Below are 15,643 nucleotides of genomic sequence, written 5' to 3'. Positions count from 1 at the left end.
GTAGATGCGGGGCCCCCAGACCCCACTCCTCCCTTCTGTGCTCACCACGAGGTCCCATTTGGGGGATGATTTTTGGGGTCAATGCTGCAGCTTAGGGCTGTTTAGGGGGACAGCATCACATTCGTTCTGTGTTGAACCCCAATAACTGATAACCCCAATAACTGCGATGCCCCTCCCCAAAAACAAGTCAATAACCCCAATAACCATAACCCCAATAGCTGATAACCCCAATAACTGATAACCCCAATAACTATGACCTCCAATAACTGATAACCCCAGCAACTGATAACCCCAATAACCCCAAAAATCAATGAACCCAGATACTCCCTATAACCACGATCCCAAACCCAATAACCAATAGCCCCGCAACCCCTAAATCAAACACCCCAATAACCCCACAGCTTAAAGCCCCATTAAAGCTTTCTTATTGAAAGCTTTGGGGTCACCCTGCCCCATGGGCTCATCTTAGGGCTCAGATATGGACAGAGCACAGCGGTGCAGCCCCCAAACCAGCACTAATTAGGGGAAAGGGTGCTGCTCATTAACCCCAGCTGGGCACCAGCTGCAGCCCCCATTAGACCCAGGGTATTTAGGACGCACCTGGGGGCCCTTTTTAGGGTCTTTTCTTTAGGGGAAGCTGCTCTACCCGCTGCTCCTGACCCTACAGCTGAGTTATGGGGGAGCAGCAGGGTGCTCCGAGGGTGCTGCTGCTGCCCACCCCTCCCCCCGAGGTTCTGGCTGTGGTGCTCAGCCAACAGCACGGACCCCTGCCCCATGCAGCCCCCATAACCCGCCTGCGCCGCGGCCCCAATGGGGTCTATAAGGCTTTGGGGGATCCCGAGGGGGTCCTGGAGCGGCGGCGTGCGGCCAATGCCAAAGAAAGGGAGAGGGTGAGGGACCCCATGGGAGCCCCCGGGGGTGGGGATGGGGGGGATAGGGGTTGGGATGGGGGATAGGGGTTGGGATGGGGGATAGGGGTTGGGATGGGGGATAGGGATTGGGATGGGGGATAGGGGTTGGGATGGGGGATAGGGGTTGGGATGAGGGATAGGGGTTGGGATGGGGGATAGGGGTTGGGATGGGGGATAGGGGTGGGGGGACATTGGGGTGATGCACTGTGGGGTTTGGCTTTTCCATCCCATGTGGGATCAAGGCTCTGGTGGCTCACAGTTATTGGGGTCGGTGGGGATTTTGGGGTCTGCTGCTGGGGAAGGGGTGGGGGGGGTCTTGGTTATGGGGGTCTGCAGTTAATGGGGCTCGTGGTTCTTGGGGCCTGTTGTTTGTAGGGGGTTGGAGTTAGTGGGGTTTTGTTTTGGTTCTGGGGGGTCCCAGTCATTTAGGGTTGGGGTTCTTGGGGTCTGTGGGTGTTGTGAGTTGTGGTTTGGAGAGTTTGTTATTAGGGGCTTGGGGTCTGCATTTAATGGGATCAGGGGTTGGCCTTGGCCTTTGGGGTCAGTATTGATTTGGGGTCAGGGTTAATGCTGGGGTTGGGGATCTGGTGTTTGGGGTCAACACTGATTTGTTGTTAGAGTTTGCCCTGGGGTTTGGGATCAGGATTCACCCTTGGCTTTTGGGGCTGGAGTTCTGGGGTTTAGGGCTAGAATTGATGTGGGGTCAGGGCAGGTTTGGGGTCAGTGTGCACTGGGGTCTGAGTTCTGGGGTCAAGATGCACCTTGAGCTCTGGGTTCTGCTCTTGCCCTCGGGCTTTGGGGTCAGCCTTGCTTTGGTTTTAGGGTTCACCCCGTACTTTGGGGTAAGGGCTGATATTGGGGTCGGGGTTTCTCCCCCTACAGATCCGGAACCTGAACAGCGGATTCTCAACCCTAAAGGCGCTGGTGCCGCTGATGCCGCAGGACCGTAAACCCAGCAAAGCCGACACCCTGCGGGCGGCCGCCGAGTACATCCGCCTGCTGCGGGGGGTGCTGCGGGACACGGGGGGGCTGCAGGAGCCCCCAGACCCCAACGACGTGACCCATAAGGAAGGAGGGGGGGACGGCCCTATAGGCTCCAACGTGCCCCCCAACCACAGCCGTGGGGTTCCCAGCCCTGTGTGGGGCGGCTGCAGGTGAGTGGGGGCGGACCTGGAAGATTTGGGGTTTCTTTAGGATTTTGGGGGGGGGGGCAGCCATGGGGTGATTCAAATCGCCCCCAAAGAACCCCCAAAAGAAATATTCTTTATTTTCCAGGCACATCGTGATCATCCCTAAGGAAATTAATGAAGATTTGGGGGGGGACCCCGAGTGATGGCGACGTCCCAGCGCTGATTTCGGTGCCCCCAGACCAGAACTGACCCCCGCCCCCCCCCGCATTGATCCTATGGATGCTCCGCGTCCCCGTGGTGCTGTTTGAAGGGGGGGGGAGGGGAGGGGTCGGAGGGAGGCGGTGCCTTTAATTGCTCATTAAAGCGTAATTGGGCTCCGGCACCTGCGCTGCGCCCCAGGTGGGTGCGCTCATTAAACGCGGACTGAATTAATGAGGTTGGGCTTTGTTTATGGGGGGGGGTGGGGGTGGGTTCGCCCACACGCAGGTGGGGGTGGATGGGATGATGATGGGGGGGGGATGCGTTGCGGCGCTGTGGGGCTTTGTCGGCAGGGGGAGCTCCGGGAGCGGGGAGGGGCTCTTTGTCATCGCCGAGTGGGGACGGGGGGGGGATTTGAGGGGGGGGCACAGAGACACGCGTGTCCCCGTCGGGCGCTGTCACGTGTGGGAGATGCGCTGAGAGGTGGGTGCGGGGGGGGGGGGGGCGGCATGCACCTGCTGGGCACCACCCTGTATAACAATAAGGGATGGGGGTCGCGAGGGGGGGGATGCTGAGGGGGATATGGGGGGGGGTCACCTGTATTCGCCTCCCCCTATTCCCCCCCCACCCCCCCTTTCCAATATCTCGATTCTTTTGTTTGCATCCCTGTGGGGGGGGGGGCGCATCCCACCCCCGCCTTCATCCTAATGCACAAACAGGGAATGCCCCCCCCCCCCATATCCGCCCCTCCCCCCATCCTTTTTTTCTCCCTTCCATCGCATTGTGGGCTGTAGGGCCGTTCCCCCCCCCCCCCCCCCAATAGGGAATCGCCCTTTTTCCGCCCCCCCCCAAGTCCATCCATCCGCCAACCTCAGCGCTGCGCTCTGCCGCAGAGGGGTTGGGTGTGGTGAGGGGGGGGGCACCCCATAATATCCCTACAACCCCCCCCCTCTGTTCTGCTTTAATGCTGGGGGGGGCGCTGAGCAGCCCCTATTATTGCCATAGGAACAGCTGTGGGTCGCCGCTCACTGCAGGTGGGTGACATTTGGGGTTGGGGGGGGGGCTGCATGGTGTTGTGAATGAACACAGCCGGGGGGGGAGGTTTTGGGTTTAAGGGGTTATTTGGGGCCCTGCTGCATCCCCACTGCTGGGTGGGGTGGGGGATGCTTTGTATGGGGGGGGTGAAGGAGATCCCAATTAAGGCCTTTTGGGGGGAGGGAGGGCACGTTGTTCACCCCATTTCCCCAAGATCTCCCAATTTTCCCCCCTATTTCCCCATCCCCCATCCCCCCCCCATCCCATCACCCCATACAGGGCGGGGATGGCAGAGCCCTTATCTATGGGGTGCAGGCAGGGGCTGTCCACCCCCCACCCCCCGCATGGTTCTCTCCAGTGCTGCTTGCTATGGGAACCTGGGCTCTGTGGGGCTGTTTGGGCAGCAATAGGGGCTCATTGCACGCCCTGCTGGCTGTAGGGCCGCCGGGATGAGCACAGCTGCCAGCCCTGAGCCCCCCCCATCCCCCCCCGCCCCCGGACCCCGATACTTTGATCGCTTCCCTGAGGATGACCCCGAATACCTGCGGGAGCGCAACATGGCAGCCGACCTGCGGCAGGACTTCAACATGATGGAGCAGAAGAAGAGGGTCACCATGATCCTACAGAGCCCGGTGAGCGGCGGCCCCTGACCCTAAAAATGGCCTCCTTGGCCCTAAACAGCCCTTATGCCCCATCCTGCCCCTCCTTAGCCCCAAATGTTCCTCCTGTCCAATCCCAGCCCCATCCTATCCAAGCTGTTCTTCCTGCCCCATCCCAAACCCATCCCACCCCTTCTGACCCTAAACATCCCCCCTGTCCCATCCCAGCCCCATCCCATCCCTCAGAGCCCCCAAATGCTCCTCCTTTCCCATCCCAAACCCACCCTGACCCCAAATGTTCTCCCCATCCCATCCCTCAGAGCCCCCAGATTCTCCTCCTTTCCCATCCCAAACCCACCCCAAATGTTCTTCCTGCCCCATCCACGTCCCTTCTGTCCCCAAATGTCCCTCCTGCCCCAAAGAAAATCCTGCTCTGTGTTGGTTCAGGGTCCCCCCCCCCTCAATCTATCGGTGTCACCACACTATTGATGTCACCATGGTGCCACCACCGTCCCCATTGGCACCGAGGTGGTGATGTCACCATGATGTCACCATCCCAATTGGCACCAAGTTGGTGACATCACCATGATGTCACCCCCCCATTTGGAGACGCCACCACCAAGATGCCCCCAGACGTCCCCTTTCCCCGCAGTCTTTCAGGGAGGAGCTGGAGAGTCTCATCCAGGAGCAGATGAAGAAGGGGAACAACTCGTCCCACGTCTGGGCGCTGCGGCAGATCGCCGACTTCGTGGCCACCACGTCCCCCGCTGCCCTGCCCACCTCCCCCATGGGTACGGCTGGGGGGGGGGGCTCCATTCCCAATGGGGAAGCTGGGAGAGGGGAGGGGGGATGGAGAGCTGCTGTCCCCATGCTGCGCCCCCCCAGTGTACCCATGTTGTCCTACATCCCCCCCATGCTCTCGTCCCAATGTCCTGCTGTTTTGTCCCTGTGTTGTCACCCTACTGTCCTCCCATTGTCCCCCACCATGCCCATATTGTGGCCCCCTGCTGTCCCCACATTGCATCCCGACATTGTCCATACATTGTCCCCATGCTGTCTGGATGCTGTCCCCCCCCCCATTGTCCCCACTCTGTGTCCCCACTCCATGCCCTTTCTTATGTCCCCTACTGTCCCATCACCCCATGCTGTCCCTGTGTCCCCATGTTGTGTCCCCACATTGCATCCCCCTCTTATCCCCACATCATCCTCACACATCCCCCCATTGTGTCACCCTGCTGTCCCCATGTTATCTGTACATTGTGCCCCCATTGTCCCCATGTTCTGTTCCTGCTGTCCCCCCATTATCCCCAAGCTGTTTCCCTCTGCTGTCCCCCCATTATCACCACATTGTCCCCACGTTCTGTTCCCCACTATCCCCCCATCATCCCCCCACATTGCCCCATGCTGTATCCCCCTGCTGTGTCCCAATGTTGCATCCCCACACTGTCCCCACTCTGTGTCTCCCCGCCGTCCCCACATCCCCCCACACCGTCCCCTCTGTCCCCGCAGGTCTCACGGCGGTGACTCCCATTAACGACCTGCACGGCCCCGATGTTCCAGCTCTGGCCAAGGGCGAGCGTTTGATGCGCTGCAAAGTGGGCAGCGTGCACCGCCTGCTGGACCTGTACGGCTGGGCGCAGCTGGGCCACGCCGCCGTCACCGTGAGCACCGCGGATTTTTCGCTTTTTGCTCTTTTTCTCCGCTTTGTAACCCATCCTTTTGTCCTCCCGACGGGATGAAGCCGTTCAAGGCTTTTTCCTAAGGCCGTTTCGGGCTTTTCCTTTCGTGTCGCTTCACGGGGGGAAGAGCGGCGTTGGTTTCTAAGTCACGTGTTTGATGCGTATGGATCGATGGCCCTTATTGCATTGATTTCGGTTATTTATTCCACTTATTTTGCTTTATTTATTTCTCTATTTCCCCCACCCCTTTCCTCATTTCCTCCCCTCTTTTCCCCCCTTTCCTCCCCTCTTTTCCCCCCTTTCCTCCCCTCTTTTCCCCCCTTTCCTCCCCTCTTTTCCCCCCTTTCCTCCCCTCTTTTCCCCCCTTTCCTCCCCTCTTTTCCCCCCTTTCCTCCCCTCTTTTCCCCCCTTTCCTCCCCTCTTTTCCCCCCTTTCCTCCCCTCTTTTCCCCCCTTTCCTCCCCTCTTTTCCCCCCTTTCCTCCCCTCTTTTCCCCCCTTTCCTCCCCTCTTTTCCCCCCTTTCCTCCCCTCTTTTCCCCCCTTTCCTCCCCTCTTTTCCCCCCTTTCCTCCCCTCTTTTCCCCCCTTTCCTCCCCTCTTTTCCCCCCTTTCCTCCCCTCTTTTCCCCCCTTTCCTCCCCTCTTTTCCCCCCTTTCCTCCCCTCTTTTCCCCCCTTTCCTCCCCTCTTTTCCCCCCTTTCCTCCCCTCTTTTCCCCCCTTTCCTCCCCTCTTTTCCCCCCTTTCCTCCCCTCTTTTCCCCCCTTTCCTCCCCTCTTTTCCCCCCTTTCCTCCCCTCTTTTCCCCCCTTTCCTCCCCTCTTTTCCCCCCTTTCCTCCCCTCTTTTCCCCCCTTTCCTCCCCTCTTTTCCCCCCTTTCCTCCCCTCTTTTCCCCCCTTTCCTCCCCTCTTTTCCCCCCTTTCCTCCCCTCTTTTCCCCCCTTTCCTCCCCTCTTTTCCCCCCTTTCCTCCCCTCTTTTCCCCCCTTTCCTCCCCTCTTTTCCCCCCTTTCCTCCCCTCTTTTCCCCCCTTTCCTCCCCTCTTTTCCCCCCTTTCCTCCCCTCTTTTCCCCCCTTTCCTCCCCTCTTTTCCCCCCTTTCCTCCCCTCTTTTCCCCCCTTTCCTCCCCTCTTTTCCCCCCTTTCCTCCCCTCTTTTCCCCCCTTTCCTCCCCTCTTTTCCCCCCTTTCCTCCCCTCTTTTCCCCCCTTTCCTCCCCTCTTTTCCCCCCTTTCCTCCCCTCCCTTTCTCCTTTTTCCTCCCTCTTTTCAGCTGCGGGTGAGCAAAGAGCAGGAGCACTTCCTAGTGGCCCCCCAGGGGTTGGCATGCAGCGAGGTGACCGCAGCCAGCCTGGTGAGCGTATCCCTCCCACATCCCCCCCCCCGCATCCCAACACTGTCCCCACGCACTGAGGGGTCCCCTCCGTCCGCAGATCAAGGTGAACGTGCTGGGGGATGTGGTGGAGCAGGGCAGCACCGACTTTGCTCCTGATGCTCGTGCCTTCAGCCTCCACGCTGCCATCTACGCTGCCCGCCCTGATGCGCGCTGCATCGTGCGCCTGCACACCCCGGCCACTGCTGCGGTGAGAGGGGAGAGGGGGATTCGGGTGCTGTGCCATCATATTCTGTGCCATCTTATTCTATGCCACATCATGTCACGTTCCTCGTGCCACCCTGAGCTACTTCGTGCCCTGTTGTGCCACACGCTGCTTCTTCCCATCCTGTTGTTCCATGCTGCATTGTGCCATGTTGCACCTCACTGTGCTGCATTGCTTTGTGCCACGTTGTTCTGGTTGTGACACACTGTGCCAAGCTGTGCCGTGTCCTGCTGTGCCACACTGTGCTGTTCTGTGCCACGTTCTGCCTTGCTGTGTTGCGCTGTGCCATAATGCTGTGCCATAATGCTGTGCCATAATGCTGTGCCATAATGCTGTGCCATAATGCTGTGCCATAATGCTGTGCCATACCCTGCCGTGCTGTGCCATACTGCTGTGCCATACCCTGCCGTGCTGTGCCATACTGTGCCATGCTGTGCCGCAGGTGTCAGCCATGCGCTGTGGCGTGCTGCCCATCTCCCGTGCTGCTCTGCTGCTGGGGGACATCGCCTACTTCGATTTCCGTGGTGAGGTGGAGGACGAAGCCGACCGGGTTGAGCTGCAGAAGTGCCTTGGCCCCACATGCAAGGTGGGTCTGGGGGGCAGGGGGTGTCATGGTGCTGGTAACAACCCCTCCCCATCACACGCTGTGCTGATGCTCCTTTGCTGCTGCAGATCCTGGTGCTGCGCAACCACGGGGTGCTGGCGCTGGGTGACACGGCCGAGGAGGCGTTTTACAGCATCTTCCACCTGCAGGCGGCCTGCGAGGTGCAGGTGAGAGCTGCCCCCACAACAGAGACATGTCAAGCTCTGGTGCATGGAGCCAGGCATGGTCTGGGCCATGCAGTGTCCCCTGAGCTAACACACAGAGCTGTGCAAAGCCTCAGCCATGGACACAACGCTGCAGGTGTCGGCGCTGGCGAGTGCAGGTGGAGCAGAGAACCTCATCGTGCTGGAGCGAGCCAAGCACCGTCCCCACGAGGTGGGCTCCGTGCGCTGGGCTGGCAGCACTTTCGGCCCCATGCAGAAGAGCCGGTTGGGAGAGCATGAATTTGAAGCCCTGATGAGGATGTTGGACAACCTGGTGAGCAGCTGTGAGCGAGCAGCCAACATCCCTCCATCCCTTCAGCAAATAACACACACAGCTCCATAACGCTTTGCTCTGCAGGGTTACCGCACCGGCTACACCTACCGCTACCCCTTCGTGCAAGAGAAAAGCAAACCCAAAAGCGACGTGCTCATCCCCGCCACGGTGACGGCCTTTGTGTTCGAGGAGGAGGCGATGCCCAGCCCTGCGCTGCGGCAGCACGCTCAGAAGCAGCAGAAGGAGAAGACGCGGTGGCTCAACACACCCAACACGTACCTGCGGGTCAGCGTGGCCGAGGAGCAGCAGGGAGGCCAGAAGACCAAGACGACCGTATGGGGTTGTTGGGTTCTTTGGGGTTTTGGATCCGACTGATGATTTCTGGGGGGGGCTCATTGATTAAAGGGAGGTGGGGGATGCTCGGAGAGTTGGTTGCACCAAAGGTGGGTGCACACAGGGAGCCCACAGGGTCCTCCAGCAGTGAGAAGAGCTTGGTGTGCCCACTTAGTTTCTCATATCTGCCTTTACTTACCCCATAGTGCCTCCTTTTATTCTCAAAGCCCACCAGCAGCACCCAGCGCTTTGTTGGGGTGCATTTATCCAGGTTTCCTCACTCAGTCCCATGCATTTCTTGGGGCTTGTTCTCCATTATGCCCAGTTATTGGGGTTTCCTCTCTCCTTGCCATACGTTCACTTGGGTTTGCTCTCCGTTCCACCCATCTCTGTGGGTGCAGTGGCTGAAGGCTGACGAGGTGGAGAAGGGCAGCAGCGGCACCGCCATCCGCATCGAGAACCCCAACCAGTTCGTGCCCCTCTACACCGACCCTCAGGAGGTGCTGGAGATGAGGAACAAGGTGCGGTGCCATCCGAGTGACCCTGGAGGTGGGATCCCAAGGGCCACGTTTTCCCACCCTCTCTCTGCGTCTCTCCTGTAGATCCGTGAGCAGAACCGCCAGGATGTGAAGTCTGCGGGGCCGCAGTCCCAGCTGTTGGCCAGTGTGATCGCTGAGACCAGCCGCAGCCCCGTATGTCCCCCATGTCCCCATGTCCTCGTTCCTCCTCGTGCCAGGAGGTGACGCTGCTATTTGGGGGGGGGGATTCAGTCCACAGAAAGCCATTTGGGGGATGCTGACACCAAAAACCCATCCCAAGAGGAGGCCCCCGCTGAGCCGGAGCCCCCAAACCCTTTCAGCCAACTCACAGACCAGGAGCTGGAGGAGTACAAGCGAGAGGTGGAGAGGAAGAAACTGGGGCTGCAAGGTATGAGCTGGGGGAACAGTGAGCATCCCAGAGCCCCATTACGGGGTCTGTAGCCATATGTTTGTCTGCAGGAGACAAGGAGGAAGAGGAGACTCAGGCATCCCCTACAAAATCACCACCGGGGTCCCCAAAATCCCCCAACAAAAGTGCAGCCCCGGAGGGTCCGGAGGGTGAGTGGGGTGTGGGTGGGAGAGGGATGAAGAGCAAAAACCCCGTGGAAAATAGTGAATAAACATCAGCAGTGCCTTCGTGCTGCCCCATAGAGCAGCGGGGATGCACAATGGCCCCATACCTGATGCATCCCCTTTAAGGTCAATGTAGGATTTAGGCACCCACTGTGGGGAGGGGGGGGGGCTCTGCGGGGACTCCCAGCGTCGTTACCCACACACCGTGTACATCTGTTGTATGCAACCTGCATGGGTCTGGGGGCTTGGGGGGGTGGTGGTGGGGGCTGCTGGCTGTCTCATCGTGTCTCATGGTGTCTGTCCGTCTGTCTGTCTCCACAACGTCTTCCTTTCTCTTTCCTCCATGTGTTGCTTTCACCCCAGGAGTTCCCCCCGACTCCGAATGCTTGTCACTGTAGTAAGTACAGAGGGGGCCGTGCTCCAGCAGAGCCCGCTCAGCACCTGCAGCAGGACATACCTGGGGTTGCCTTGCTGGTGCTGCCCGCTTTGTTCCATTGCTGAGGGCTCCATCCTGTGGGGAGGGGAAAGGCTCAGGGAGGCTTTTCCTATGGGTCCTGGTGGTTTATAGGGTTGGATCCTGCTCCTGCCTGGGTTGACGTGGGGAGGGCGATGGCAGCTGGCAGCTCTGCAGCACTCACCTCTCCCTCTCCCCTTATCAAGGTGACAAGAAGGTGGAGGATGGCCAAGCTCCGGGCGATTCCTCCACCGAGAAGGAGCCGCCGGCGGTGGTCAATGGGAAGGATGAGGAGCAGAGCACCGAGGAGAGCAAAGGGGGGGACCAGACAAGCACCCCAGCCAACCCAGAGCAGGACACCCCCAAGGAGAAGAGCGAGACGGTGACCAGCACCCCCGTCTCCCCCGAAGGTTCACCTTCCAAATCACCCTCCAAGAAGAAGAAGAAATTCCGGACCCCGTCCTTCCTGAAAAAGGGCAAAAAGAAGGAAAAGATCGAATCTTGAGCCTCCCCCCCCCCAGAAAAAAAAGGCTTTGGTCTTTTCAAACGGGGAGGGGTCTGCGCCGTGCGTCTGGCCGTGGCGCAGCCATAAACCCTGGAGGTGAACAATATGGCACCGTGTGTCCCCCCCTCACCCCCATCACCCGCTATGGAGGCGGCCACTGATCTTACCAAGAGATTTTGGCCCATCTGCTGCTTGGGGAAATACCCACCGCCACCTCCCTGCTCCCACCAGCACCCCCCCATCTCTCCCAGGCACCTACATGGGCTGTGAGGTTTCTTTGTCCCACCCGCTGCTTGTAGAGCCCTCAATGTTGGGGCACAGCCCGGATGCTCTTGGTTTTGAGGAAGAAAAGGGTGTTTTGTCGCTGTTTTGGGGTCCTTAAAGAAAACATTTCGCTTCACGCTCTGCTGGAACGACGTCGGCTTTGCCTCCTCTTTGCCTGAGTGATGGGATGGAGCCCAACACCGGAGGATTGGGATGCTTTCCTTCTCAGATTGTAATCCTTACCCCAAGGCTGTGAGCCAACCTCCATCCCCTCCTGGTGCCACACTCACACGTTGGCTGCTTGCTGGAGAGCAGCAGGATTTTTGCACCTCACCTGAGAACACAGGAGACGAAGAAGTCTCGGGGGCAGAGCCGTGTAAAACAAACGTCACTCACTAAGTGCTACTTTGGGATGTCGATCCCCTTCAGTAGGAGGCACTGCCCTGCTCCCCCTGCACCGTGTTATTGAGTGCCTGTACACATAAAGAGCACCACAGCTGCTTAGCCCAGCTCCGGACTCCTGAACACATACACAGATCCTCATTGCCCAGCCTTACAACCCAAAGGGAAGGAGAAAAAGCAGCTCTGAAGCCTGGAAAAATGACTTTTGTTGGGGGGGGGGGGGTCACTGAAGGCAGGATTGAGTTGGAGGGGATCTCGGAGGCTGCCTGGTTTCATGCCCTCATCCTGCCCACCCCCATGGATGGGGCACCCCCAGCTGTGGGCAGCAGTGCCTCCCTGCCCTCTGAGTGAGGACTCTCCTGCTGCCATCTCATCTCCATCTCCACCTGATGGCTCCAAGTCATTCCCCATCGTCCTGCTGCCATCAGGCCATGCAGAAAGTCCCTCTTTATCCTGTCCATGAGCTCCATTTAAGCTCTGGCCCTTCAGCTGCCCTCAGCCTTTCTTACCAGCTCTTCCTGCTGCCCACCCCCCATATTCTCTTGCTGCTTTTTCTCCTCTCCCAGCCCCCCCTCGTGCCCCTCAGCCCCCTGAGCCCAGCACCCCCCCCCCCGTGGTGGCTTTTTAGCTCCCATTCCCAGGGCTGTGGCTGGAATGGAACCGTCCCATCCAAGTCCTGGGCTGGAAGATGAGGCTTAGAAAAGGCTTTGGGGCACCATCACGATGCTGGACGATGCCTGAAGCCCCCGCTGCGCTCGGTGCCGTGGGGTTGGGCTGCAGGCTGGTGCTGGGAGCGCTGTGTAACGCCTGCCTGTACATAATAAACCCCGTGTTCGGCCCCAGTGTGCTCAGAGTCCATGGAGGGATGCGGGTCCGGCCCCGAGCCCTTCTGCAGGCCGAGAGGGGCCGCCCCAAGGGGGGCACAAAGCGCTTGTTACCCCCCACGGACCATTTTGGAGGCGGAACCAAAGCGCTGCGGTGCTGTTTCCGGCCGGAGAGTGGGGAGAGAGGACCGGAGCGCCGGAAGTGGGGAGGGGGTGAAGGCGGAAGTGGGGGGCGGCGCCATGGGCCGCAGCCGGTCCCGTTCGCCGCCGCGTCGCGGTGAGGAGATGGGACGGGAATGGGGGGGGATGGGACGGGAATGGGGGGGGATGAGGGGGCGGCTGGGTACGGGGTGGGGGGTCTGTGGGCGGACAGGAGCCGGGGGGGGGTCCCGGGGGGGCTGCGGGGCCTGGGGGTGAACGTGAGGCCTTGCCCGGGGCCTTCATCATCCTCATCCTCATGTCCCGTTGCCCTCAGATCGCCGCCGCTCTCGATCCGCTTCTCGGGACCGGGACAGGAGGAGGAGGGAACGGACACGATCCCGGGACCGGGACAGGAGGAGAACGAGATCCCGATCCCCGCATCGGCGGAGATCCAGGTCAGGAGCCCGTTATCTTTACCTCCATTCCCCTTTACATCCCTCCGTTCCCTTTTATCTCCGTTCCCTTTTATCTCCGTCCCCTTTTCCATCCCCGACCCCGTTCCCCGTTGCTCCGGTTCCCGTGATTCTGATCCGTTCATACCGGCCGTTTCAGGTCCCCCCCCCCCCGGCGGCACCGCTCCAGCTCGTCCTCCCCGCTGAGACTGAAGGAGAGACGGGACGAGGAGAAGAAGGAGAGTAAAGACACCAAAGGCAAAGAGCGGCAGATCACGGGTGAGCCAACATCACCAACAACCCTTATATTAACTCATGTTGGGGTTATCGGTGCTGTGAGCAGCATTGAGGGGCTCTTTGGGACTTATTGAAGTGCTTTAGAAGTGTAAAACCACCGGTTGTGCTGGGTGATGGTGGGTGAATCCCCCTGTTTCGTTGCCTTTATAGAGGAGGATTTGCAAGGCAAGACGGAGGAGGAAATCGAGATGATGAAGATGATGGGCTTCGCTTCTTTCGACACAACAAAAGTGAGTTTGCTGGGCTCAGAGCTGCCTTTCCTCACCCTGCAGGGCTGCATTACAGCACAGTGTTGCTTGTACCCCAAAACAACTCCCCCCATTGCATTGCACCCATTTGATGTGGGGTTTCTCCTTCACATCCCGGAGCTGTAGCACTGCTGAATCCTTTGCTCTGTTTGCTGTATGCAGGCAGCTCCTTTGCTCTGCTGTCCCCATGTATGTGGGCAGCTCTTGGTGCTGCACACAGCTCTCCTCTTTCTCCTCTTTCAAGGGCAAGAAAGTGGACGGTGCTGCAAACGCATACGCCATCAACGTGTCCCAGAAGAGGAAATACAGGTTTGTGCTGCTGTGATTGCACTGAATCCACCTGCTTTCATGTGATAAAACAACACTGCTGGGGGGGGGGGAGATAAAACAGCATCTCAGAGTCCAGGTTGTCTATGGGCACAGTGAGGAGCTGATCTGTTCCTTCTCCTCTCCCCCACAGACAGTACATGAACAGAAAAGGAGGATTCAACAGACCATTGGATTTCATCGCTTGACGCTGCACGGAGCAGCTCTGCCTTGTTCACACACCTCAAAGGTGGGACAGGACTCCGTCACTCCATCCTCAAAGGGAATTTTGGGGTCATTTAGAGCAAATCCGGGTGCTCTCACTCTGCCCTGCACCGAGGGAGGGTGAACTGAAGCTCATCCATCTCGGCTCCGTTTGCTCCTCGTCAGGGTTTCCTGCTGGTTCTATTGGTTGTTGTGTTGTTTTTTTTACCAGCTCAGCATCGTCTGATTCAAACCCATCGATATTTTTCCCTTCCCTTTCTGGTTCATCCCCATCTCCCTTGTATTATAACATCACTCAGGAATAAAGTCAGCGAGAAAACGCTGCTGGAAAACCCACCCAACAGCTGATCCCCCAACTCAACCTTTGGGATTTGAGCCGAACAAACTCACTTTGCTGCTTCTTCGTGTGTTCAATGGGTCACCCCAGGGTTGGGCAGGGATTCCAACCCCAACCTTGGGCAGGGATCCTCCCCATACAGGGATTCCCATCTCAGCTCTCACTCAGCCCCAGGAGGTGGCAGCACAGCCCTACAGCCAACATTGCTTTCAACCCCATCTCAATCAACACATAAACCTCCCAGCGATGCTTTAAGATGAGGACGTGCGGATCCAGCCCGGAGCTGAGCTTTTTGCTATGAGTTTTATGGGGTTTTGTGCTATTTTAGGGCAGGTTTGACTTAGTAAATCCAGCCCTTATTGGTGCTGGTGACTCACCCGGGCTGTCAGTGCCATACGGGGCTGTGTTGGTGCCCTGTCATCACTGCGACACGCCTGGAGCCCTGCGATAAGGCCCCGCTGCCAGACAGGGAATTCCCAACCCCCCCCCATCCCATCATTTCCTTTCTCTCTGTTCTAATTAAAGCTCATTAAACCAACCTGCTCAAAATGAGGAGAAAAAAGCCCATTTGTTTGGCCACACTTCGATGTGATGGGTGCTTTCATGAAGCCCCCAGCCCAATCCCCCCTATTCACCCCCAACACCCCCCCCCAGCCATGTTCTGCTGTTCAATGGGGTTCTATTTAGGGCCGCTGCATTGGGGGCGTGTTCCCCTTTTGACCCCCCCCCCCCCATTAACACACACCCAGGTTTATCTGGTTTCCGTGCTGGGGGGGTGAGTCACCCCAGGGCAGGGCTGGGTTTCGGGGTGTGGGAAGGAAACAGCCACCCCCCCCCAAAATAAAACCCCAATTCCATCCCATTGGGGTATATGGGGTGGGGGGGGGTCCCTGCTGTGGGGTGAAGGGCGGCACCTTTGGGTGCTGGGGGAGGACTATAGGGGTCCCAGTTAATAGGGGTGGCTGCTTATAGGGGCTGCCTGTTACCTATAGGGGCTGCTTGTTTCTTATAGGGGCTGCCTGTTACTTATAGGGGCTGCCTGTTGCCTATAGGGGCTGCCTGTTTCCTATAGGGGCTGCCTGTTACCTATAGGGGCTGCCTGTTGCCTATAGGGGCTGCCTGTTCCTTATAGGGGCTGCCTGTTCCTTATAGGGGCTGCCTGTTCCTTATAGGGGCTGCCTGTTTCCTATAGGGGCTGCCTGTTACTTATAGGGGCTGCCTGTTTCCTATAGGGGCTGCCTGTTCCTTATAGGGTCTGCCTGTTACCTATAGGGGCTGCCTGTTTCCTATAGGGGCTGCCTGTCCCTTATAGGGGCTGCCTGTCCCTTATAGGGGCTGCCTGTTCCTTATAGGGTCTGCCTGTTTCCTATAGGGGCTGCCTGTTTCTTATAGGGGGCTCCTGGTTCCTATGGGGTCTCCGTCCTTTATGGGGTCCCCACATACCGGGGTCCGGGGGGTCCCGGCCCTACAGCCCCACGTTGACACTTGGCCACGCCCCCTCGCCCTCTTCTCGCCCTCCCA

At 58.8% G+C, this 15,643-nt stretch overlaps 3 protein-coding genes across 8 annotated transcripts; all 3 read left to right on the top strand.

The window, feature by feature from the left end:
* The first annotated feature begins 528 nt into the window (after positions 1–528).
* FIGLA (folliculogenesis specific bHLH transcription factor) lies at positions 529–2,473 on the top strand. The gene is made up of 3 exons (XM_015882836.2): positions 529–890; positions 1,794–2,065; positions 2,187–2,473. The coding sequence occupies exons 1-3, from the start codon at positions 675–677 to the stop codon at positions 2,242–2,244; spliced, it is 546 nt and encodes a 181-aa protein (XP_015738322.1). The 5' UTR covers positions 529–674; the 3' UTR covers positions 2,245–2,473.
* ADD2 (adducin 2) lies at positions 2,374–12,134 on the top strand. 5 transcript variants are annotated; one of them, XM_085510007.1, is made up of 16 exons: positions 2,374–2,440; positions 3,245–3,273; positions 3,714–3,906; positions 4,526–4,664; positions 5,383–5,534; positions 6,817–6,897; positions 6,977–7,126; positions 7,584–7,727; positions 7,814–7,912; positions 8,046–8,222; positions 8,307–8,555; positions 8,957–9,076; positions 9,158–9,247; positions 9,326–9,482; positions 9,554–9,652; positions 10,328–12,134. In XM_085510007.1, exons 3-16 carry the CDS (start codon positions 3,724–3,726, stop codon positions 10,624–10,626), a joined length of 2,139 nt encoding a protein of 712 aa, XP_085366133.1. In that variant the 5' UTR covers positions 2,374–2,440; positions 3,245–3,273; positions 3,714–3,723; the 3' UTR covers positions 10,627–12,134. The 5 variants fall into 5 exon arrangements, with proteins under 5 accessions (XP_085366133.1, XP_085366129.1, XP_085366131.1 ...); XM_085510003.1 differs by lacking the exon at positions 2,374–2,440 and adding an exon at positions 2,584–2,722; XM_085510004.1 differs by lacking the exon at positions 2,374–2,440 and adding an exon at positions 2,658–2,722 and having other exon boundaries at positions 3,227–3,273.
* On the top strand, positions 12,026–14,174 carry SNRNP27 (small nuclear ribonucleoprotein U4/U6.U5 subunit 27). Of its 2 annotated transcripts, none has more exons than XM_085510011.1 (6): positions 12,026–12,393; positions 12,592–12,715; positions 12,874–12,988; positions 13,157–13,236; positions 13,499–13,563; positions 13,715–14,174. In XM_085510011.1, the coding sequence occupies exons 1-6, from the start codon at positions 12,026–12,028 to the stop codon at positions 13,767–13,769; spliced, it is 807 nt and encodes a 268-aa protein (XP_085366137.1). In that variant the 3' UTR covers positions 13,770–14,174. The 2 variants fall into 2 exon arrangements, with proteins under 2 accessions (XP_085366137.1, XP_015738508.2); XM_015883022.2 differs by having other exon boundaries at positions 12,335–12,393; positions 12,592–12,712; positions 12,870–12,988.
* Positions 14,175–15,643: the final 1,469 nt, after the last annotated feature.

The sequence above is a fragment of the Coturnix japonica genome, chromosome 10, assembly GCF_054131305.1.
Source record: "Coturnix japonica strain WE chromosome 10, WE-NBRP24, whole genome shotgun sequence".
Classification (NCBI taxonomy): Eukaryota; Metazoa; Chordata; class Aves; order Galliformes; family Phasianidae; genus Coturnix; species Coturnix japonica.
This window is presented reverse-complemented; position numbering and strand designations above follow the sequence as displayed.

What these genes read in the sequence shown, in the direction of transcription:
- FIGLA (XM_015882836.2), top strand. Translation starts at nt 675, where the DNA reads ATGGGGGAGCAGCAGGGTGCTCCGAGGGTGCTGCTGCTGCCCACCCCT. An exon ending in ATGCCAAAGAAAGGGAGAGG is followed by an intron (nt 891 to 1,793) that starts GTGAGGGACCCC and finishes CTCCCCCTACAG; the next exon opens with ATCCGGAACCTGAACAGCGG. An exon ending in CCTGTGTGGGGCGGCTGCAG is followed by an intron (nt 2,066 to 2,186) that starts GTGAGTGGGGGC and finishes TTTATTTTCCAG; the next exon opens with GCACATCGTGATCATCCCTA.
- ADD2 (XM_085510007.1), top strand. Translation starts at nt 3,724, where the DNA reads ATGAGCACAGCTGCCAGCCCTGAGCCCCCCCCATCCCCCCCCGCCCCC. An exon ending in CCTGCCCACCTCCCCCATGG is followed by an intron (nt 4,665 to 5,382) that starts GTACGGCTGGGG and finishes CTGTCCCCGCAG; the next exon opens with GTCTCACGGCGGTGACTCCC. An exon ending in TGGGCCACGCCGCCGTCACC is followed by an intron (nt 5,535 to 6,816) that starts GTGAGCACCGCG and finishes CCCTCTTTTCAG; the next exon opens with CTGCGGGTGAGCAAAGAGCA.
- SNRNP27 (XM_085510011.1), top strand. Translation starts at nt 12,026, where the DNA reads ATGCCTGAAGCCCCCGCTGCGCTCGGTGCCGTGGGGTTGGGCTGCAGG. An exon ending in CCGTTCGCCGCCGCGTCGCG is followed by an intron (nt 12,394 to 12,591) that starts GTGAGGAGATGG and finishes CGTTGCCCTCAG; the next exon opens with ATCGCCGCCGCTCTCGATCC. An exon ending in CATCGGCGGAGATCCAGGTC is followed by an intron (nt 12,716 to 12,873) that starts AGGAGCCCGTTA and finishes CGTTTCAGGTCC; the next exon opens with CCCCCCCCCCGGCGGCACCG.